At 37.0% G+C, this 23,899-nt stretch overlaps 2 protein-coding genes across 2 annotated transcripts in view; both read left to right on the top strand.

Moving 5' to 3' along the window:
- Positions 1-17,268, top strand: part of LOC128197909 (uncharacterized) — a 134,766-nt gene extending 117,498 nt beyond the window's left edge. The window contains exons 5-6 of the mRNA XM_052880760.1: positions 15,330-16,318; positions 17,182-17,268. Coding sequence (XP_052736720.1) covers positions 15,330-16,318; positions 17,182-17,268 — 1,076 coding nt within the window. The remainder of the gene's footprint in view (positions 1-15,329; positions 16,319-17,181) is intronic.
- An 85-nt stretch (positions 17,269-17,353) lies between these two features.
- Positions 17,354-17,683, top strand: LOC128197908 (uncharacterized). The gene has a single exon (XM_052880759.1). It carries the CDS (start codon positions 17,354-17,356, stop codon positions 17,681-17,683), a length of 330 nt encoding a protein of 109 aa, XP_052736719.1.
- Positions 17,684-23,899: the final 6,216 nt, after the last annotated feature.

Genomic DNA, 23,899 nt, shown 5'->3' with positions numbered 1-23,899 from the left:
AAGGTTTAGTTCCCTATGATCATGGAGAAACTAGATGAACAATGAATTGAAAGAATGGAAGAGATAGAAAAAAGCTAGAAAGAGAAGAGGGGAGCCATCACCATCTCCAACTCTAGCCCTCAAGGGGTCAAAAGTGTGTTTCTATGCTCAAGCCATCAAAAGATACAATCCCTAGGACGTGCAAGTCCTTAAATAAAACATAAAAATAGTAGAAAAACAGGTCCAACCGCATAAAAATAACAGAAAACAGGTCCAAGCCCACTTAAATGGCACTCAGCGGCACTTTTGGCGCTCAACGGTAAGTGCGACTCTTCAAATTGACGCTCAACGCTAATTTTGGCAAGCGTGAGACAGCAAAAACTGGCTCTCAGTGCCCCCTGCTACTCAGCATAACTTTTTCTGCACTCTAGTTAACTAATTGACTATTCTAGTTTTTGGTTGACTTTTCTGCAGTCTGGTTGACTTTTCTGCATTCTGGTTGACTTTTTTGCATTCCAACCATTCGGTACTTTAACTCTTCTTTCAAATCATTCCAGTAGCCTACAAAATCAAGGGAATCTAGCACAAAACCATTAAATTCATCTTCAACTCTCTTATTTACAAAACTAAAGCAAAAACATGAGTTCAAGCAAGTTTCTAAGTCAAAAAGGGTGTTTTTAAACCATTATCAGTATATTAAAATTTATATTTATTACTAAACTATGAAAAAGTTATTACTCTTCTGAAACTGTCCAACCGGACAATTCAAGATTCAATGCTTGTAAATTAATATTACCATCTCCTTTCTATTCACTTTTAAAAAGTATTTGTTCAAAAAAATCTGGAGATAGTAAATAATTTTTGTATTGAATCTCAAACAGGAAACTAAGGCTAATTCACAACAATAATATATCCAACCAAACAAATAATTACATATGCAACATATAATATATTCAATCAAACAAATAATTATATGTTCATATACAACAGGAAATTTTTAAGAATACAAACCTGGGAGCGTGAAAGCCAGACAACAATGGAGAATGTTTGCCTATTAGAAGCTACAATATCTTGACAAAAACAAACAACACATTAATTAGTCTCATGATTCCTAAGCTTAAATTTTCAAATGTTGAGGCTTCATTTTATCTTTACAATGTCTTCTATTATGTTTTGTGATCCATGCTAGTAAGTTTTAGTAGGAAATTATTCCCAAATGTGGTTTTGATCATAATATTAAAATAATTTAATCAATACTTAAATAAATCTGATCAATACTTAAACTAATTTATCCTAATATCATTTAGATTAGATTGACAATGAGTATACATAAACTAATTTATGCTAATCAATCCTTATTTCATAGTCTCACTCACTCCATGCAATTAATTTCTCACTTCACTCAAACATTCAATCCCTATCATGCAACTAAAGCAGAATCAAAACAAATAACAAAGATAACATGAATCAACTGGGTTGCCTCCGAGGTAGCAGTTGTTTAACGTCACGAGCCTGACCCAAAATCCACCAACACCCATCAGTAGGTGTAACAAACCTATTTAATAAACCTAGTATCCTTCAGTAGATACTTAACCACTTAGCATCCATCAATAGATGCTATACCCAAAAATTTCAACATAAAAATAATGTCCAAAGTGTATAAAATTACATCATCAATCAACAATAAAATAATAATTAATGTTCTGAAACCATTGGGGTGCCTCCTAAAAAGCGCTCTTTTAACGTCATTAGCTTGGCCCAATAAAGTTCAAATTCCATCTTCAATGTTGGTGTTCATCTTTCTGTCATCACACCAACTCATCTACTGCTTCCAGTCCACCTCCTTGATTCTTCTTGAATGTGGAGATTTAATTTCTATCACTCCATCCTCTTTATAGTCTTTCACAACCCACAACCTGTTTTTGAATCTTACATGTTTACCAAGTTTGGGTTGTGCTTGCATCAAGTCATCATGAACCGTCCTTCCTTTACCATCTTTTTCTTCTTCCCTAACCTGTGACAAGAAACAACGTTTACCTGGGAAGTCCGACTTTGCATCTTTAAAACTAGTCATGGGTACATCTTGACATGTAGCTTTATGACTAGTCTCTTCCTTTTTCGCCTGTTGCTCTTCTTTGAAGACATCAATGATTACCCTTTCTTCATGGTCTTGAAGCACTATCATTCCTTCATCTACATCAATGATGACCTTGGCCGTTTTCATAAACGGTCTTCCAAGAATTAAAGGAACCCTTTCATCCTCCATCTCCATCTTCACAAAGTCCACCTAGAACTATAGTTTGCCTACACAAACCATAACATCTTCCACTACACCATAAGACTTCTTTGAAGGTCCATCCGCTATGAGCAAAGTCATCTCTATTGGCTTGAATTCAAGATCCCCAATTCGCTTAAGTATAGATAAAGGCATCAAATTGACACTTGACCCTAAATCAAGTAGGGCTTTCCTTATCTTTTCCTTCCCTATGACGCATGGTATGGTAAAACTTCCTAGATCTTTTAATTTTGGAGGAAAAGATCTCTTTTTAGCAGCTTTGCACTCATTAATCTCCTCTTCTATATATCTTTTTCTTTTTGGAGATTTGATTCATATGATTTACCTAGGCTGAAAATTGTTGCCATGCTTCATTCACAAGTAAATCAACATCCATTTGATTGAAGATATCTTTACAAAGCCCCTATTGTCTCTCTTTCTCATGATCTGTTGGAAAAGGAAGAATATTTTCAATTATTTTAATTTTTTCTCTTTTCTCTCTTCTTTTTCTTTTCTCTCATCTTCTCCTTTTCTTTCTTATTTCTCTCGACTCTCTCTTCTTTTTCTTCTCTTCTCTCTAGCTCAACTCTTTCAACATTCACACTCACTAAAACTTTACACTCTTCCTTTGGGTTAACTTCAGTATTAGCCCCAAAACTCTTATCAGGCATATCTTCCAGCTTTTTAGATATTTGGCCAACTTGTATCTCCAAGTTTCTAATAGCCGCTTCAGTGCTCTTTTGAGTGGAAATAGTTACCTGCATAAATTGCTGAAGAGTTTCTTCCAACTTTGTATGTCTTTCATTGAGTGTAGACACTTGTTGCCATAATGCTGGTTGTTGTTATGGCCTATTAAATTGTCATGATTGCCCAACTTGTCCAGATTGTCCTTGACCTTGACCCATGCTTGGGTGAGGTTTCCACCCTTGGTTGAAATTACCTTGACTGTATGGAAATTGATTGGTCATGAAATTTACATCTTTTAGGGCCTCCACTGGAAAAACACATTGACCATTGATATGGTCACCACCACATAGTTCACACATTTGTTGTTGAACTTGTGCAACAGTCTTTAATTCCTTTGGCAATTGAGCAAGTGTCTTTGTTAGATTCTCCAATTGTTGAGTTATAATCTTATTCTGAACAAGCAAGGCATCATTTGATTGCAATTGTAGAACCCCTTTCTGTTGAATAGGAGTTCCTCTTTCATTGTGCAACTCATTGCCATTAGTAGCCATATTCTCTATCAATTCGGTTGCTTCCTCTGGAGTCTTCCATTTAATATTATCTCCTGTTGAGGCATCTAGCATCAACTTGGTTTGTGAACCAAGACCTCCAAGGAAAAGTAAGACTACTGCTGCTTCATCAAAGCCATGCGTGGGAGTTTTTCTCAACAAACTTTTATAACGATCCCATGCTTGACCTAATGTCTCTTCCATGCCTTGTCTGAAAGAAGATATCTCTTGCTTCCCTTTATTGACTTTAGATTGTGGGAAGTATTTGTTTAAAAACTTTGCAACCACAACTTCCCACTCTATAAAGCTTCCTTCTGGAAAATAGTTTAACCATAACTTAGCATTGCCTCCCAATGAGAAAGGAAACAAGCTAAGCTTGATTGCTTCATCCGGCACCCCATTAATCTTCACAGTGTTACAAATTTCATTGAAGGTAGTGAGATGCTCATATGAACTTTCATGTGATAGCCCATTGAATTGATTATTCTTTACCAGTTGTATCAATGCTAGTTTCACCTTCATGTTTGCAGCATTGAGCCTCGGCCTTGCTATATTGTTAAAATGTTGAGGGCCAACCATAGTGGTGTAATCTGCAAGAGTGCGTCTACCATTATTCTCCTCTGCCATATTTTCAGTGCTTTGGTTAGACCTTTGTGGTGAAGGTTGTAAGAGTGTTTTTGGAGGAGGGAAAAGTTCTCTATATGTATGGATTCTTCTCCTCCGTCTACTCTCGCCCAAGCCTTCAAGAAGAGGTTCTGAATTTTTCTTGCTTCTAGTGTGAATTGCTTCCTGCATACCCAAGAAGACAAGTTCCTAGAAACAATTGTTAGCGCAAAAAGATAGAGAATAAAAGTTAGAAGATAGAAAGATAAAGCAAATAAAATTAGAAATACAAAAAAGATAAAACCAAAAACCAAAAAGATAAACTTAAAGATACAAAAATAAAAATAAAAAGATAAAAGAGAAAAAGGTTCAAAGGATAGAACACATTGTGCTCTCTTTTATTGGGCTAAAATCATGCATTTGGCTAATAAAGGGTTACCAACAAATGACCTTGATCATATGACACATAGTGATTCATTCATAGAAACCTGGGCAAAGTCATTCATGCTTTCAATGTAATAACACTCATTCACAAAAAGTCTAGAGTTGAAAACCTCACATATAGGCTCATTCAACATTCCACATACACATCCTGCTTAACATCGTAATCACAATCACAACATCATGCATCTGTTCACATAGCTTGTGAACAACCACCTGTATATCAACATATAGTGCACAATCTCAACATCAATCAATATCCAAGCATCATCAAGCAATACTCATCATGCATAAATCACAAGCAAACCATCATAGAAGATAAAGTTTCACACTAAGTACATCACAACCTATTCTAAAAACAGAACCAACTAAAGAATAAAAAGATGAGTTTAGAACATTGGGGTGCCTCCCAGTAAGCGCTTGTTTAACATCACGAGCCTGACCCAATAAGCTCAAGGATCAACTAACTTCATCATTGTGGATAATGCTTGAGACGTTGACCATTCACTACCCAGCTTCTCGGTGGATCACTAGCAGCTGGATCAACAATTCAATTGCTCCATGTTGATGCACACCTTTCACTATGAACATTCCTGACCATTTTGACTTCAACATTCCAGAAAACAGCTTCAATCGTGAATTGAACAATAACCTGGTAAGACCAAGTATCATTCGACCAAAAGGACTCACGACCTAGACAGTTGTGATTTGTTGATTAGCTAAGACTTGCAAAACCGATTGATTAAGATTTAAATGCAAATACTCAAAAGGAAATATGAATGCATGGATTGATCAATGGTAAGTAGAAACAAAACACGTGAATTGAAATATACGGATGATTATGTTGTTGGGGGTTTATCACTTTCATCCTATCTACTCTCATGTATTCAGGAATTCATCTTTCTATATTAATTGTTAATACCACTTTCTAAATTACCTTAAACTCGATGTCTCGGCGAAGAAAGCCTAATCATAATCACTAGTTTACAATGTCTTGTCTCCCTAGCAATTAATGGTGCATTATAGTGAACATAAGCTTAAAGACAACCAACCATCATACTCCTATGTCTAGGTTTATACTATTATTGAGAGAGATTCCCCAGATCTAGATTTCCCCGTATGTGTCCTTATCGACAAAATTAATTATCATGACATTGAATGAGTTAAACAATGCATGCTTTGAGCAAAGAGGAAAAACCGTAACAATTAATGAAAGAAAGCATGTATCTTAAAGAAGATTTTGAAGAACAAATTCCATACATGAGATTTTCAAAAGGATTTCATTGATTCCCCAACAACAATAAATGTTTAGTTCACCATATTCGTGGTGAAACTAGATGAAATACAATGAAAGAGTGAAAGATAGAACCCTAGAAAGGTGAGAAAGGAGTTGTAGCATCCAAAATCCTCCTCCAAAGGGTGAAAGAGTGTGTTTCTGCTTTGTCACATCCGAAGATACTTCACTTCTTTCATCAAATTCATCTCAAAGTCTGCAAAAACAAGGAAATCAAGCATAAAACCTGTCCAACTCTTATTTCCAAAAACATAAGCAAAAGCATGATTCCAATCTAGTTTCTAATTCTTAAAGGTTGTTTTTGATATCAATTTTAAGTAGAAAAATAACAGTTTTTCGACTGTTATCAGTGGACAAGAGTTCCACTTCTCCTCCTAGATAATGCTTGAGACGTTGACCATTCACTACCCAACTTCTTTATGGATCACTAGCAGCTGGATCAACCAATTCAATTGCTCCATGTGGATGCACACCTTTCACTATGAACGGTCCTGACCATTTTGACTTCAACATTCCAGAAAACAGCTTCAATCGTGAATTGAACAACAACACCTGCTGCCCTGGATTAAAGACTTTCTTTATCAGCTTCCTGATGTCATGATAGAATTTTACCTTTTCTTTGTAATTCCTAGATGAATCATATGCATGCAACCGCATCTCTTCAAGCTCCAGCATTTGCCTTTTGCGTTTGTTCTTAGTTTCATAGGGATCAAAATTCAAAAATTTAAGAGCCCATAAAGCTTTATGCTCCATCCATTGGTAGATGACATGCTTTCCCATAGACTAACTGAAAAGGTAATAAACCCATAGATGTCTTCATTGTCGTCCTATATGCTCAGAAGGCATTATCCAAATTCTGTGACCAGTCCTTTCCGGATGAAGCAACTGTTTTCTCCAAGATCCTCTTTACCTCTCTATTAGACACCTTAGCTTGCCCATTGGTCTGTGGATGATAAGGTGCAGCTACCTTATGTCTCACACCATAATGTTTGAGTACTTTTGCCAGCTGATAATTACAAAAATTAGATCCTCCATCACTAATAACTACTCTTGGAGTTCCAAAACGTGAGAAGATCTGCCTCTTTAGAAATTTAATCATAGTGTTGACATCATTTTTGGGACACGCCAATGCTTCCACCAATTTACTCACATAGTCCACCGCTACCAATATGTATTCATTGTTGAAAGATGGTGGAAAGGGTCCTACAAAATCAATACCGCAGCAATCAATGATTTCAACCTCTAAAATGCCCTGTAATGGCATCTCATGACGTCTTGTAATAGTCCTAGTTCTTTGACACTTATCACAATTTCTGGTATGGTTATGAGCATATTTAAACAAGGTAGGCCAGTAAAATCCTGACTAGAGAACTTTTGCTGTTGTTCTTTCTCCATTGGAATGTCCTCCATAAGGTGAGTCATGACAGTGCCAGAGAATTCCTTCTACTTCTTCATTTGTCACACACCGCCTCAAAAGATTATCTGCTCCAATTTTGAACAAATAAGGATCATCCCAGATAAATTGCTTGGCATCATGCAAAAATTTCTTTCTTTGTTGCTAATTGAGATCTTCTGGAATTACTCCTGCAGCTTTGAAATTGGCCATATCAACAAACCACGGCCTTTGTTGAATATACATGAGTGTTTCATCTGAAAAAGATTCCCAGATTTCTGCTTCCTTGCTTGTAAACTCATTGTTAACCAACCGAGATAAATGATCAGCAATCAAATTCTCACTGCCCTTTTTGTAACGTCCCGGCAACTCGCAGGGACCGTTGACTGCCCCCACAGATCACCACTTCCAGTGTGCTTTGTCCTCACTCGCACACTTTCTGGGAAAACTTCCCGGAAGGTCACCCATCCCAGAATTGCTCCAGGCTAAGCACGCTTAACCATGGAGTTCTTATGAGTCAGGCTACCGAAAAACAAATGCATTTTGGTGATATGAGTAGCCAAATCAATCCCTTTAAGCTATCCTTCAACTGTATAGTCCCATACCTACACAGTCTCTAGATCCCTCTCATTCCGGTGTATGTTCGATTCATCCATGTACCCCTTCCACCCGAAGCTGCCAGGAGCCGCTCCTTGTCTGTGCCCCCTGCACCATGCTTCTTGCACCGGCGTCACTCCCCGCCCTCGTCTCCGTGCCCGGGTGTCACATGCCCACCAGCTTTTGCTCTGGTTCGTCCTCGAACCACACCGTACTGGGAGAGGCTAGGCTCTGATACCATCTGTAACGTCCCGGCAACTCGCAGGGACCGTTGACTGCCCCCACAGATCACCACCAGGCTTTCCAGTGTGCTTCGAGGACGAACCAGACGGAAGCTGGTGGGCATGTGACATCCGGGCACTGACGAGGGCGGGGAGTGACGCTGGTGCAAGAGGCATGGTGCATGGGGCACAGACAAGGAGCGGCTCCTGGCAGCTTCGGGTGGAAGGGGTACATGGACGAATCGAACATACACCGGAATGAGAGGGATCTGGAGACTGTGTAGGTATGGGACTATACGGTTGAAGGATAGCTTAAAGGAATTGATTTGGCTACTCATATCACCAAAATGCATTTGCTTTTCGGTAGCCTAGCCCATAAGAACTCCATGGTTAAGCGTGCTTAGCTTGGAGCAATTCTGGGATGGGTGACCTTCCGGGAAGTTTTCCCAGAAAGTGTGCGAGTGAGGACAAAGCACATTGGAAAGCCTGGTGGTGATCTGTGGGGGCAGTCGATGGTCCCTGTGAGTTGTCGGGGCGTTACACTTTTTGTCACGGATTTCCACATGAAATTCTTGTAATAGAAGCACCCATCTAATCAAACGAGGCTTAGAATTCGGCTTTGTCAATAAATACTTTATAGTTGCATGATCTGTGTAGATAATCACCTTAGACCCAATGAGATAAGGTCTAAATTTCTCCAAAGCATAAACTACGGCCAGGAACTCCTTCTCAGTAGTAGCATAATTCAATTGGGCATCATTCAAAACTTTGCTAGCATAATAGATTATGTGAAATACCTTCTCTTTTCTCTGACCAAGCACAACTCCTATTGCATAATCACTAGGATCACACATTAATTCAAAATTTTGATTCCAATTTGGAGCTACAATCACTGGGGCTGAAACCAATTTACTTTTCAAGATGTCAAAGGCTTTCAAACATTCTTCATCCATCACAAAAGGTACATCTTTAACAAGCAGATTACTCAATGGTTTAGCAATTCTCGAAAAGTCTTAAATAAATCTTCTATAAAATCCAGCATGGCCTAAAAAGCTTCTAATTCCCTTCACATTTGTTGGTGGTGGAAGTTTTTCAATGACTTCTACTTTAGCTTTATCCACTTCAATCCCCCTAGCAGAAATCTTGTGACGTAACACAATTCCTTCTGTTACCATAAAATGACATTTCTCCCAATTAAGCACAAGATTTGTTTGAACACATCTTTTGAGGACAATAACAAGATTAGCCAAACACTTTTGGAAAGAATATCCAAACACCAAAAAATCATCCATGAAAACTTCAATACACTTTTGTATGAGGTCAACAAAAATTGCTTGCTTACACCTTTGAAAAGTAGCTGGAGCATTACATAACCCAAATGGCATTTTTCTGTAAGCAAATACACCAAAAGGACATGTGAATTCCGTTTTCTCTTGATCTTTTGGATCTACCACAATTTGATCCATGAAAGCAATAAAAAGCCTGTATTGGACTTATTTAACTTCCTGTCCTGTCAATCTTTTGGATCCATCTAGAAAGCAATAAAAAGCCTGGCCTATCAATCTTTCCAGCATCTGATCCATGAAAGGAAGAGGAATATGATCCTTCCTAGTGGCTTTATTTAACTTCCTGTAATCAATGCACATTCGCCATCCAGTAACAGTTCGAGTAGGAATAGGCTCATTCTTCTCATTATAAATTACTGTCATCCCACCTTTCTTTGGAACTACCTATACTGGACTCACTCATTCATTGTCAGATATTGGATATATAATGCCAGCTTCCAGAAACTTCAATACTTCTTTTCTAACCACCTCCTTCATCACTGGATTTAACTTTCTCTATGGTTGAGCACTTGGCCTATAGTCATCCTCCATAAAGATTTTGTGCATGCAATAAGTTGGACTTATACCTTTGAGATCTGAGATTGACCATCCAATAGCTTCTTTGTTGGCTTTCAATATTTCTACCAACTTTTCTTCTTCTTCAGGAAGAAAAGAATTACTAATGATGATTGGATTTGTTCCATCTTCTTCTAAGAAAACATACTTCAAATGTGATGGTATCATCTTTAACTCCAACTTATTTTCTTTGACTTCTTCTTTGGTATCAATCATCTCAAACTTAGCCTCCTCCATTGGAATCTCCTTCAATGTCTCCAAATCCGTCATACATTCATTAATTAATTTTTCTTCCTATTCATTCAAATCTCCACAAGCATCAATAAGAGTTTTCTCTAATGGAAAACACTAACGTACCATCCTTTCTTGCACATACAAACTTCATCGAGTATATCAAATTGGAAACATGCCTTATCATCTTTAGGGTGTGTCATGGCTTTGAAGACATCAAAATTCACTTCTTCATCTTGCACTCTTACTTTAACCTTGTCATTCTCCACATCAATTAAAACTCTAGTAGTTTTCATAAATGGTCTTCCCAAGATAAGAGGCACATCTCCATTCTCCTCCATCTCCATTATAACAAAACCTTTACCAACACATCTTCAACCACCCCATACGGATATTTAAGAGACTTGTCTGCCAATTGAAGCGCCATTCTAGTAGGTTTGAGTTCCAAACCCTCAATTCTTTTGAACATAGAAAGCAACATTAGATTAATGCTAGCTCCCAAATCAATCAATGCCCTTCCAACTTCCAACTATCATATGGTGTATGGAATAGTAAAGCTTCCTGGATCTTTAAACTTAGGAGGTAATTTTTGTATGATTGCATTGCAGTTACCTTGCACTTCAATGGTCTCCTTCTCAATATATTTTCTTTTCTTTGTAAGGAGTTCCTTAAAATTTTTTGCATATGATGGCATCTATTGCAATGCTTCAGAGAAAGGTGATAACAGTTGAAAAACTGTTATTTTTATGCTTAAAATTGATACTAAAAGCAACCTTTAACACTTAGAAACTAGCTTGAAATCATGCTTTTGTTCATATTTTTAGAAATAAGAGAGTTGGACAGGTTTATGCTTGATTTTAGTGTTTTATGCAGGTTTTAAGGCGAATTTGATGGAAGAAGTGAAGAAGGATAGAGATGGAATCGGAAAAGAACTCAAAAATTGCAAAAGAAGAAAAATCGTACGTACCGCTCAACGCCAGTTTACTGCTGAGCGGCACTCAAGAACACACGTTGGCTCCGCTGAGGGGTGAAAGTGTAGCTGAGGGGAGATTTGACTTTGCGCTGGTACCGCTGAGCGGCAGTTTACCGCTGAGCGGTGGTATTTTGGGCTTAGGCCCACTTTTCTGTAATATTGCGAATAGTATATAAGCTTTAGGACTTTCTAGGGTTTGTATCTTTGGCTGGAGACGAAGCAAACACACACCTTTCCACCCCTTGGAGGAAGATCTTGGATGCTAAGGCTACTTACTCATCTTTCTAGGGTTCTATCTTTCATTATTTCATTATTGTTCATCTAGTTTCACCATGAATATGGTGAACTAAACTCTTCTTGTTGTTGGGGAATCAATGTAATCTTGTGAAACTCTCATATATGGAAGTTCTGTTTAAACATCTTATTTGAGATACATGCTTTCTTTCATCATTAGTTAGGGTTTTTCCTCTTTGCTCAAAGCATGCATTGTTTAACTCATTCGATGTCATGATTATTGATTTTAGTGATATGGACACATATGGTAAAATCTGGATCTGGGGAATTTCTCCCAATAGTAATATCGCCTAGACATAGGGATATGAGATTGGTTGCCTTTAAGCTTCTGTGCTTCAGAATTAATTATTAGGGATGCTAGAAATTGTATGAACTCGTAATTAAGGATAGGCTTTCTTCGCAAGGTAATTTAGAGAGTGACATTAACATTGATGAAAAGAATTGTGAATTCCTAAAATATATGAGAGTGGATAAGATGAAATTGATTACCCCAACAACATACTCATCCATTTAATTCATTTCGTGTTTGTTTTCCTCTTTTCCATTGATCAAAGTCATGCATACATATTTAATTATTGTCTTTTGCATTTAAAACCACAAGAACTTGTTCACAAGTCTTAAATAATCAACAAATCATATAACTAACTAGGCCGTGAGTCCTTTGGTATAACGATACTTGGTCTTACCGAGTTTATTACTTGATACGATTCGGTCACACTTGCCGAGGGTTAAACAAGTTTTTGGTGCCATTTTTCGGTGTTTATAAATTTGTCATCAAGCTTTTGGTGTCGTTGCTGGGGACTCGTGGTTTAACTAGTTTATTTGTGTGATTATTGATTATCTTTGACTTGAATTTTGAAATTTGAATTTCTGTTTTTATTTTTCTGTTTTTATTTTATTTTATTATTTTTCAGTTATTATTTTTTTTTTATTTTATTTTATTTTTTGTTTTTATTTTATTTTTCTGTTTTTATTTTCTGTTTTCTGTTTTTATCTTCTGTTTTCTGTTTTTATCTTCTTATCTCTCATTATTTGTTCTATATCTTTTTGTGCTAACAAAATTTTCTAGGGATTTGTTTTCTTGTGTATGTAGGAGGCAATTCGAACTAGAAGCAAGAAAACTTTGGAACCTCTTCTTGAAGGTTTAGACGAAAGTAGATGGAGGAGAAGAATCCGTACATCTAGAGAACTTTTTCCTCCACCGGACATCCTTTTACAACCTTCACCACAAGGTTCTTACCATAGCTAGCACTAAGGAGATGGAGAATAATAATGTCAGATGAACTCTTGCTGATTATACTAATATGGTTGGACCTCAGCATTTCAATAGCATAGCAAGACCAAGGGTCAATGCAGCTAATATGGAGGTGAAACCAGCATTAATCCAACTGGTTAAGAGTAACCAATTCAATGGGTTGTTGCATGAAAGCCCATATGAGCACCTCACAACATTTAATGAAATTTGCAATACAGTGAAGATAAATGGGGTGCCTGACGAAGCAATCAAACTTAGCCTGTTTCCATTCTCATTGGGAGGCAACACTAAGCTTTGGTTGAATTCTTTTCCAGAAGGGAGCTTTACAGAGTGGGAAGATGTAGTCACAAAGTTCTTGAACAAATACTTTCCACAGTCCAAGGTAAATAAAGGAAAGCAAGAGATATCATCTTTCAGGCAAGGCATGGAGGAATCACTAGGCCACGCATGGGATAGGTATAAAAGCCTATTAAGAAAGACTCCCATGCATGGATTTGACGAAGGAAAAGTAGTCCTAGTCTTCCTTGGAGGTCTTGGTTCACAAACCAAGTTGATGCTAGACGCCTCAGCTGGAGGCAATATTAAATGGAAGACTCTAGAGGAAGCAAATGAAATAATTGAAAACATGGCTACTAATGATAATGAGCTGAACAATGAAAGAGGAGTTCCTAGTCAGAAGAAGTTGCTACAATTTCAATCTAATGATGCCCTGCTTATTCAAAATAAGATTATTTCTCAATAGTTGGAAGAAGTAATTAAGAAACTTTCTCAATTACCACAAGAAATACAAAATGTTTCAATGGTTTAATGGCAACAGCAAAGATGGCAAACACAACCTACTCCATCTAGGAATACAACAAAACTTGACGAGACTTTCCAACAATTCTTGAAGACGAATGCATCTTATTGTAAGAATGTGGAAGTTATAGTTAAAAATATGAAGATCTATAGGGAGCAAATAGTTGACAAAATAAAAAATGGTAATCTCAGAAAGGAGTGTAAGACCATTGTTACTAGAAGTGGTAAGGTGTTAGAGGAGAGAAAAATAGAGAGAGAAGAAAGAAAATGAGGGTGAAAAAGAAACATGTGAGTGGAAAGAAAGAATTGAGAGAGAAAAAAAGAAAGAAGAAGAAAATGAATGGAAAAAGAAAGAGAGAGAAGAGAGAGATGAGAGACAAAAAGAAAAAGAGTTTGAAAAACCACTTCCTTATCCGAAAAATTATTCAAGGAAGGAGAAAGAAAAACAGTTGGAAAGATTCTTGGAGTTGTTTAAGAAGCTGGAGATTACTATACCATTCTCTGAAGCATTGCAACAGATGCCATCATATGCAAAATTTTTGAAGGAACTCCTTACAAAGAAAGGCAAGTACGGTGAAAAGGAAACTATCAAAGTACAGGGTAACTGTAGTGCAATCATACAAAAATTACCTCATAAGCTTAAAGATCCAGGAAGCTTCACTATTCCGTGTACCATAGGAGATTTGGAAGTTGGAAGAGCATTGATTGATTTGGGAGCTAACATTAATTTAATGCTACTATCCATGTTTAAAACAATTGAAGGTTTGGAACTTAAACCTACCAGAATGGCTCTTCAATTGGCAGATAGATCTCTTAAATATCCATGTGGAGTGGTTGAAGATGTTTTAGTGAAGGTTGACAAGTTTGTATTCCAAGTAGATTTTATTGTAATGGAGATGGAAGGGAATGGTGATGTGCCTCTCATTCTTGGAAGACCTTTTATGAAGACTGCTAGAGTTTTAATTGATGTAGAGAATGAGAAGCTTAAATTGAGAGTTCATGATGAAGAGGTAAACTTTGACATATTCAAAGCCATGACATATCCAAATGATGATAAAACATGTTTTCAACTTGACGAACTGGATGAAGTTTGTATGGAGCAAGAAAGGATGATGCATTATGTTTCTCCATTAGAGAAAACTCTTATTGATGCATGTGAAGATTTAGATGAAGGAGAACATAAATTATTTGAAGAATGCATGATGGATTTGTAAACATTGAATGAGATTTCAGAGGAGGATACAAAGTTTGAGATAATTGATAAGGAAGAAGAAGTTGAAGCAAAGAAGTTAGAATTAAAAACACTACCATCACATCTGAAGTATGTTTTTTTAGACGAAGATGGAACAAAGCCAGTCATCATCAGTAACTCTTTGTTTCCAAAAGAAGAAGAACAGTTGATAGAAATTCTGAAAGCTAACAAAGAAGCAATTGAGTGGTCAATCTTAGATCTTAAAGGTATCAGTCCAAATTATTGTATGCATAAGATCTTTATGGAAGATGATTATAGACCGAGTGCTCAACCGCAGAAAAGATTAAACCCTGTAATGAAGAAGGTGGTTAGAAAAGAAGTGTTGAAACTTTTGGAAGCTGGTATCATCTATCTAATTTCTGATAGTGAATGGGTAAGTCCAGTACAGGTGGTTCCAAAGAAAGGCGGGATGACAGTAATTCATAATGAGAAGAATGAACTTATTCCTACTCGGATAGTTACTGGATGGCGAATATGCATTGATTACAAGAAGCTAAATAAAGCCACTAGGAAAGATCATTTTCCTCTTCCTTTCATGGACCAGATGTTGGAGAGATTAGCAGGTCAAGCCTTTTATTGCTTTCTAGATGGATATTCTGGATACAATCAAATTGTGGTAGATCCAAAAGACCAAGAGAAGACGGCTTTTACTTGTCCTTTTGGTATCTTTGCCTACATAAAAATGCCATTTGGATTATGTAATGCTCCAACTACATTTCAGAGGTGTATGCAGGCAATTTTTGCAGATCTTCTAGAAAAGTGCATTGAAGTCTTCATGGATGATTTTTCAGTCTTTAGGAATTCCTTCCAAAGGTGTTTGGCTAATTTGGGCATTGTTCTTAAAAGATGTGTTCAGACAAATCTTGTTCTCAATTGGGAGAAATGTCATTTCATGGTAACAGAAGGTATTGTGCTAGGACATAAAATTTATGATAAAGGGATTGAGGTGGATAGAGCCAAAGTAGAAGTCATTGAGAAACTGCCTCCACCAACAAATGTAAAGGGAATCAGGAGTTTTCTAGGTCATGCTGGATTTTACAGAAGGTTCATCAAAGATTTTTCAAAAATTGCTAAACCGTTAAGTAATCTTCTTATGAAGGATGCTTCTTTTGTGATGAATGAAGAATGTTTGAAAGCTTTTGACACATTGAAGAATAAATTAGTGTTAGCTCCAGTAATTATAGCTCCAGATTGGAATAAAAATTTTGAGCAAATGTGTGATGCTAGTGATTATGCAATAGGAGTCGTTCTTGGCCAGCGAAAAGAGAAGATATTTCATCCAATTTATTATGCCAGCAAAGTTCTGAATGATGCTCAGTTGAATTATTCTACTATAGAGAAAGAGTTCCTGGTTATAGTATATGCGTTAGAGAAATTTAGACCTTATCTTATTGGGTCTAAGGTGATTATTTATATAGATCATGCAGCTATCAAATATTTGTTGACAAAGCCAGACTCTAAGCCACGTTTGATTAGATGGGTGTTACTTTTGCAAGAATTTAATGTGGAGATCCGTGATAAGAAAGGGAGTGAGAACTTGATTGCTACCCATTTGTCACGGCTAGTCAACAAGGAGGTCACTAGCAAGGAATCTGAGATCTGGGAATCTTTTTCAGATGAAACACTCATGTATATTCAACATAGGCCATGGTTTGCTGATATGGCTAATTTCAAAGCTGCAAGGGTAATGCCAGAAGATCTAACTTGGCAACAAAGAAAGAAATTTTTGCATGACGCCAAGCAGTTTGTCTGGGATGATCCTTATTTGTTCAAAATTGGAACAGATAATCTTCTGAGGAGATGTGTGACAAATGAAGAAGTAGAAGGAATTCTCTGGCATTGTCATGATTCACCTTATGGGGGAGATTTTAATGGAGAAAGAATAGCAGCAAAAGTTCTCCAATCAGGTTTTTATTGGCCAACTCTATTTAAAGATGCTCATAATCATGCTAGAAACTGTGATAAGTGTCAAAGAGCAGGGACAATTACTAGACGTCATGAGATGCCATTGTAGGGCATTTTAGAGGTTGAAGTCTTTGATTGTTGGGGTATTGACTTTGTGGGACCCTTTCCTTCATCTTTCAACAATGAATACATACTGGTAGCAGTTGATTATGTGAGTAAGTGGGTGGAAGCCTTAGCTTGTCCTAAAAATGATGCTAGCACTGTAATCAAATTTTTGAAGAAGCAGATATTTTCACGTTTTGGAACTCCAAGAGTGTTAATTAGTGATGGAGGATCTCATTTCTGTAATTATCAGCTAGGAAAAGTACTCAAACATTATGGAGTGAGACATAAGGTAGCTGCACCTTATCATCCGCAAACCAATGGACAAGCTGAGGTATCTAACAGAGAGATAAAAAGGATCCTTGAAAAAACTGTTACTTCATCAAGAAAGGATTGGTCACTAAAACTGGATGATGCTCTTTGGGCTTACAGAACAGCAATGAAGACATCCATGGGATTATCACCTTTTCAATTAGTTTATGGAAAAGCATGCCATTTTCTAGTAGAGTTGGAGCATAGAGCTTTGTGGGCTTTAAAATTCTTGAATTTTGATCCTTATGAAACTCAGAGCACACGCAGAAGGCAAATTCTGGAGCTTGAAGAAATGCGTTTACATGCATATGACTCATCCAAGGCTTATAAAGATAAGATTAAGTTTTATCATGACAGGAAGCTGGTGAATAAAGTCTTTAATCCAGGGCAGCAAGTGTTATTATTCAACTCAAGATTGAAGCTATTTCCTGGGAAGTTGAAGACAAAATGGTCAAGACCATTCGTAGTAAAAGGAGTGCATCCACATGGAGCAATTGAACTACTTGATCCAACTGCTGATGATCCACAGAAAAGTTGGGTGGTGAATGATCAACGTCTCAAGCCTTATCTAGGACGAGAAGTGCAACGCTTGTCCACAATGATGCAGTTGGTTGATCCTTGAGATTTTGGGTCAGGCTCGTGACGTTAAACAAGCACTTACTGGGAGGCAACCCAGTGTTCTGAACTTATTTGTTTTTGTTTTTAGAATAGGGTTTGATGTACTCAATTTGAACTTGGTCTGTTATGATGGTTTGCGTATGATTGTTGTTTGATAAATAATGCTTGATGATACTTTGATGATGATGTATGTTGAGATGTGCACATTATATACTTATATAGGTGGTTCAGAAGATGTGAACAAATGCAAGTTGTTGTGATTGTGATTATGATGCTAAGTAGGATGTGTACATGTGGAATGTGAATGAGCTTATAGGTGAGGCTTTGAGCTCCAGAGTTGTTGTGATTGCATGCTATTACTTTGAAAGCATGAATGACTTTGCCCAGGTTTTCTATGATTGAATCATTTGCTTGTTTGCATCATATGATCAAGGCCATTTGTTGGTAACCCTTTTGTTAGCCAAATGCATGAATTTAGCCCACTAAAAGAGAGCACTATGTGTTCTATCATTTGAACCCTTAGCCTTGAACATAATTTGAAAACCCTTGTGAAAAGCATTACCTTGAGTTAAGTAGAAAATATTTTGTGGTATTGACAAATGTTCAAGTTTGGGGTTGTTGGGAAAGTTATGAAAGGGAAATTGAAAGCATTGAGCTGAGAGCTAAAAATTTAAGTATGTGAAAAGAAAAAGAGAAAGAGAAAGAAAAGAGAAGAAAAAGCAAAGCTCAATGCAAAGAAAAGTTGGGAATAAGTAAGAATGATTGTGTTTATATGGTTCTCTTAACTCAAGGGTATTGTGATCTAGAAAAACCAATTTTCTTGTTAGCCCAGCCACATTATAAGCCATTGAAAAGTCCTTGTGATGATGCATGCTTGTGAATGTATTTGATTACGGTTAAATGAAAGGCAAAGTCAATTTATGTGACATTGTGATTGTAGAGTGAATGAGTGATTACCTCTTATACACTTGTGTGTTTGAGTGAAACACTTTATCTAGTGAGGAAAGATTCCATGAGCACATGAACATCCATGCTTAGTTGATTGATCATTCATGAAAAGTAGCATTTGTTGGATATTCGGTGATTGTGTGAACACTAAAGCATGTGCATGTCTTGATTGAAGTTTTTGTCATGAGCTTAATTGAGTATTTACTTATCTCAAAAAGAGGATTTTTGAATGGAGTGAACCATTGTATTGATTTGTAGAAGATTGAGTTACATCTTGTTTGCTTGAGGACAAACAAAGTTCTAAGTTTGGGGTTGTGATAACAGTTGAAAAAATGTTATTTTTATGCTTAAAATTGATACTAAAAGCAACCTTTAACACTTAGAAACTAGCTTGAAATCATGTTTTTGTTCATATTTTTAGAAATAAGAGAGTTGGACAGGTTTATGCTTGATTTTAGTGTTTTATGCAGGTTTTAAGGTGAATTTGATGAAAGAAGTGAAGAAGGATAGAGATGGAATCAGAAAAGAACTCAAAAAGTGTAAAAGAAGAAAAACCGTAAGTACCACTCAACGCCAGTTTACCGCTGAGCGACACTCAGGAACACACGTTGGCTCCGCTGAGGGGTGAAAGTGCAACTGAGGGGAGATTTGACTTTGTGCTGGTATCGCTGAGCGGTGGTATTTTGGGCTAAGACCCACTTTTCTGTAATATTGCGAATAGTATATAAGCTTTAGGACTTTCTAGGGTTTGTATCTTTGGCTGGAGACGAAGCAAACACACACCTTTCCACCCCTTGGAGGAAGCTCTTGGATGCTAAGGCTACCTACTCATCTTTCTAGGGTTCTATCTTTCATTATTTCATTATTGTTCATCTAGTTTCACCATGAATATGGTGAACTAAACTCTTCTTGTTGTTGGGGAATCAATGTAATCTTGTGAAACTTTCATATATGGAATTTGTGTTTAAACATCTTATTTGAGATACATGCTTTCTTTCATCATTAGGTAGGGTTTTTCCTCTTTGCTCAAAGCATGCATTGTTTAACTCATTTGATGTCATGATTATTGATTTTAGTGATATAGACACATACGGTAAAATCTGGATCTGGGGAATTTCTCCCAATAGTAATATCGCCTAGACATAGGGATATGAGATTGGTTGCCTTTAAGCTTCTGTGCTTCAGAATTAATTATTAGGGATGCTAGAAATTGTATGAACTCGTAATTAAGGATAGGCTTTCTTCGCAAGGTAATTTAGAGAGTGGCATTAACATTGATGAAAAGAATTGTGAATTCCTAAAATATATGAGAGTGGATAAGATGAAATTGATTACCCCAACAACATACTTATCCATTTAATTCATTCCGTGTTTGTTTTCCTCTTTTCCATTGATCAAACTCATGCATACATATGTAATTATTGTCTTTTGCATTTAAAACCACAAGAATTTGTTCACAAGTCTTAAATAATCAACAAATCATATAACTAACTAGGTCGTGAGTCCTTTGGGAGAACGATACTTGGTCTTACCGAGTTTATAACTTGATACGATTCGATGATACTTTATAATCAACAAATTGTATAACTAACAAGTTTTTGGCGCTGTTTTTTGGTGTTCATTAATTTGTCATCAAAAGGTATGGTAATCTCCAGTTTTTTAAACATCTCCATGAACCGCTCCGGTTGTTTTTCTTTTCCTTGAATAAGGAAGTGGTTTTCCAAAATCTTTCTTTTTTTCTCTCATCTACCTCTTCTTTCTCTCTTTCTTTTTTTCTCTCATCTACCTCTTCTCTCTTTTTTTCTTTCTCAACCCTCTCTTTCCACTCAAGTGTTTCTTTCCCACTCTCATTTTCTTTCTCTTTTCTCTCTATTTTTCTTTCCTCTAACACCTTTCCACTTCTTGTAACAATTGTTTTACACTCTTCTCTCAAATTACTTTTTGCATTCTTCTCACAACCCTCCCTCTTGTTGACCAATTGCCCAATGTGCATCTTCATACTATTAAATGTCGCCTCTACATTATTATAATAAGCAACGCTCATGTTCATGAATTGCTGGAAAATCGCCTCAAGCTTTATGGTTTTCTCAATTGGAGTAGGTTGTTGCTGCCACCGTTTATGCTGCCTTTGAACCATTGAAATATTATATATCTCTTGTGGTAATAAAGAAAGCTTCTTTGTCACTTCTTCCAGCTGTTGAGTAATAATTTTATTTTGTGCAAGCAAGGCATCTTGAGATTGCAATTGTAAGACTCCCTTGTGTTGAATTGGAGTTCCTCTTTCACTATGCATCTCGTTGTCATTAGTAGCCATGTTGTCTATTAATTCAAAAGCTTCCTCTGGAGTCTTGCATTTAATATTACCTCCAGCTAAGGCATCTAGCATCAATTTGGTTTGTGAACCAAGACCTCCAAGGAAAAGAATGACTATTGTTGCTTCGTCAAAGCCATGAGTGGGCGTCTTTTTGAACAAGCTCTTGTATCTATCCCATGCTTGACCTAGCGTCTCCTCCATGCCTTGTTTAAAAGAAGAAATTTCTTGCTTCCCTTTATTGATTTTGGATTGTGGGAAGTACTTGTTTAGAAACATTGAAACCACGACTTCCTATTCAGCAAAGCTATCCTCCAGGAAAGAATTCAACCATAGCTTAGCATTGCCTCCCAATGAGAAAGGAAACAAACTTAGCTTTATAGCGTCATCCGACACACCATTGATCTTGACAGTGTTGCAAATCTCGTTGAATGTGGTTAGATGCTCATATGGACTTTCATGAGACAGTCCATTAAATTGGTTGCTCTTCACCAATTGTATCAACGCCGGTTTCACCTCCATGTTTGCAGCATTGACCCTCGGCCTAGCAATGCTATTAAAGTGATGAGGGCCAACAACATTGGTGTAATCCGCCAGAGTACGTCTACCGTTGTTCTCTCCAGCCATCTCTTTAGTACTTTGGTTAGATCTTTGTGGTGAGGGTTGTAGAAGTGTCTTCAGAGAAGGTAATAATTCCCTAGATGTTTGGATTCTCCTTCTCCGTCTACTCTCGTCCAATCCTTCAAGAAGAGGTTCCGAAATTTTCTTGCTCCTAGTTCGAATTGTATCCTCCATACACAAGAAAACAAGACCTTAGAAACAATTGCTAGCACAAAAAGATAGAAAAGATAAACTAAAAAGATAACAAGATAAAAAGATAAAACAAAAAGATAAAAAGATAAAACAAAAATATAAAAAGATAAAAAATCAAGTCAAAGTTAATCAATAATCACACAAATAGAATAGTTAAACCACGAGTCCCCAGCAGCGGCGCCAAAAACTTGTTAACACTAGGCAAGTGTACCGAATCGTATCAAGTACTAATAAAATGGTAAGACCAAGTATCGTTTCCTAAAGGTCTCACGGCCTAGACAATTATGTCATTTCTTGATTAAATTAGACTTGTAAACGAAATCATTGTGTTTGAATTGCAGAAAATAAACATGAATGTAAGTTTTTGATCAATTGGATTGAAAGCAACAAAAGAGATTGATGTAAAATATGGAATGATGATGTTGTTGGGGTTTCCGATTTATCCTATCCACTCTCATGTATTCATGAATTCATCTTTCTTTATTAATATTAATGCCATTTTCTAATTTACCTTAAACCCGATGTCTCGATGAAGAAAGCCTACTCCTAATCACTAGTTTACAATGTCTTGTCTCCCTAGCAATTATTCATGCATTACATTCGCACAGAAGCTTAAAGGCAACTGATCCTCCTATTCCTATGTCTAGGTAATATTGCTTCCGGGAGAATTTCCCCAGTTCTACATTTCAATATATGTATCCATATAGATAACATCAATGATCATGCAATTGAATGAGTTAAACAAAGCATGCATAGAGTAAAGAGGAAAAACCCTAACAATTAATGAAGCAAAGCATGTAAAATATAGAATCAATTCAATACATGAGAGTTTCAAAGGATTACATCGGTTCCCTAACAACAATGGAGGTTTAGTTCACCATAGACATGGTGAAACTAGATGAAAAACAATGAAAGAATGAAAGATAGAACCCTAGAATTTGAAGAAAGGAGCTTCCACATCCAAAATCCGCCTCCAAGGGCTGAAGAAAGTGTGATTTCGCCTCTTTCTGTCCAAAGATACCAACCCTTGGTCGACTAAACCCTTATATAGTTTATTAAAATTTACAGAAAATAGGCCCAAGCCCAATTAAATGACGCTCTGTGGCAATTTTAGCACTCAGCGGTAAGTGCGGCTCTTCAAGATGACGGTCAGCTGAAGTTTTGGCCCTCAGCGGTGACTGCGGCTCTTCTTTTGTGCACTTTTACTTCCTTTTGTTGAGTCCAGCTCCTTACTACTTCAACTTCTTTCATCTAATTCATCTTAATTCCTGCCAAAACAAGGAAAACCAAGCATAAAACCCATCCAACTCTGTTATTTCCAAAACTTAAGCAAAAACATGATTCCAAGCTAGTTTTGAAGTCATAAAGGTTGTTTTTAATATCAAAATTAAGTATAAAAATAACGGGTTTTCAACCGTTATCAATCTCTCAACTCTAATATTCTATTTTCTTGGCTCTTACATTCTCCCCAACAACAAAAATTTTCGACCTAAAAAAGTAGACTTACAAGAGAATAGGTGAGGATACGACTCTCTCATGACTCCCTCTAACTCCCAAGTAGAGTCACCTGTTCTACTATCCCAGACAACTCTGACTAGATTGATGGTCTTCTCTGCCTCGTATTCAATTCCTTTTGATAAAAAAGATACGTTAGGATTTTATGATCACTGAACACTTGGAACTATGCACCATACAAATAGTGCCTCCAAATCTTGAAGGCAAAAACCACTACCGCCAACTCCAAGTCGTGAGTAGGATAATTCTTCTCATTAATCTTATGTTGCCTTGATTTATAAGAAACTACCTTCTTCTCTTGCATCAACACACAACCTAGTCCCTGGTAGGAAGCATCACAAGAAACCTCAAAAGGTTTACTTGTGTTAGGGATCACCAACACAGGAGCACTTGTCAACCTTTGCTTCATCTCTTGAAAGCTAGCTTCACATCGATCCGTCTAGGTAAAAGGTTGATCATTCCTTGTTAACTATTTCAACGGTGCTATAAGGAAGAGCAAAGTATCAAGGAGTTGGAACCTAGGAAGGACAACAGAAGCACTAGAATAGAAGGTTGTAGAAGGCTCAAGGATGCATGGTTGCCCTTTTCTAGGGCCTTGGGCGTTGGTTGTCACGCAAGGACGCCTAGTTGCCC

The sequence above is a fragment of the Vigna angularis genome, chromosome 7, assembly GCF_016808095.1.
Source record: "Vigna angularis cultivar LongXiaoDou No.4 chromosome 7, ASM1680809v1, whole genome shotgun sequence".
In the NCBI taxonomy this organism is placed as follows: Eukaryota; Viridiplantae; Streptophyta; class Magnoliopsida; order Fabales; family Fabaceae; genus Vigna; species Vigna angularis.
This window is presented reverse-complemented; position numbering and strand designations above follow the sequence as displayed.

Bases quoted from the DNA above. Each gene is read 5' to 3' on its own strand.
- LOC128197908 (XM_052880759.1), top strand. From the start codon at position 17,354: ATGCGTTTACATGCATATGACTCATCCAAGGCTTATAAAGATAAGATT.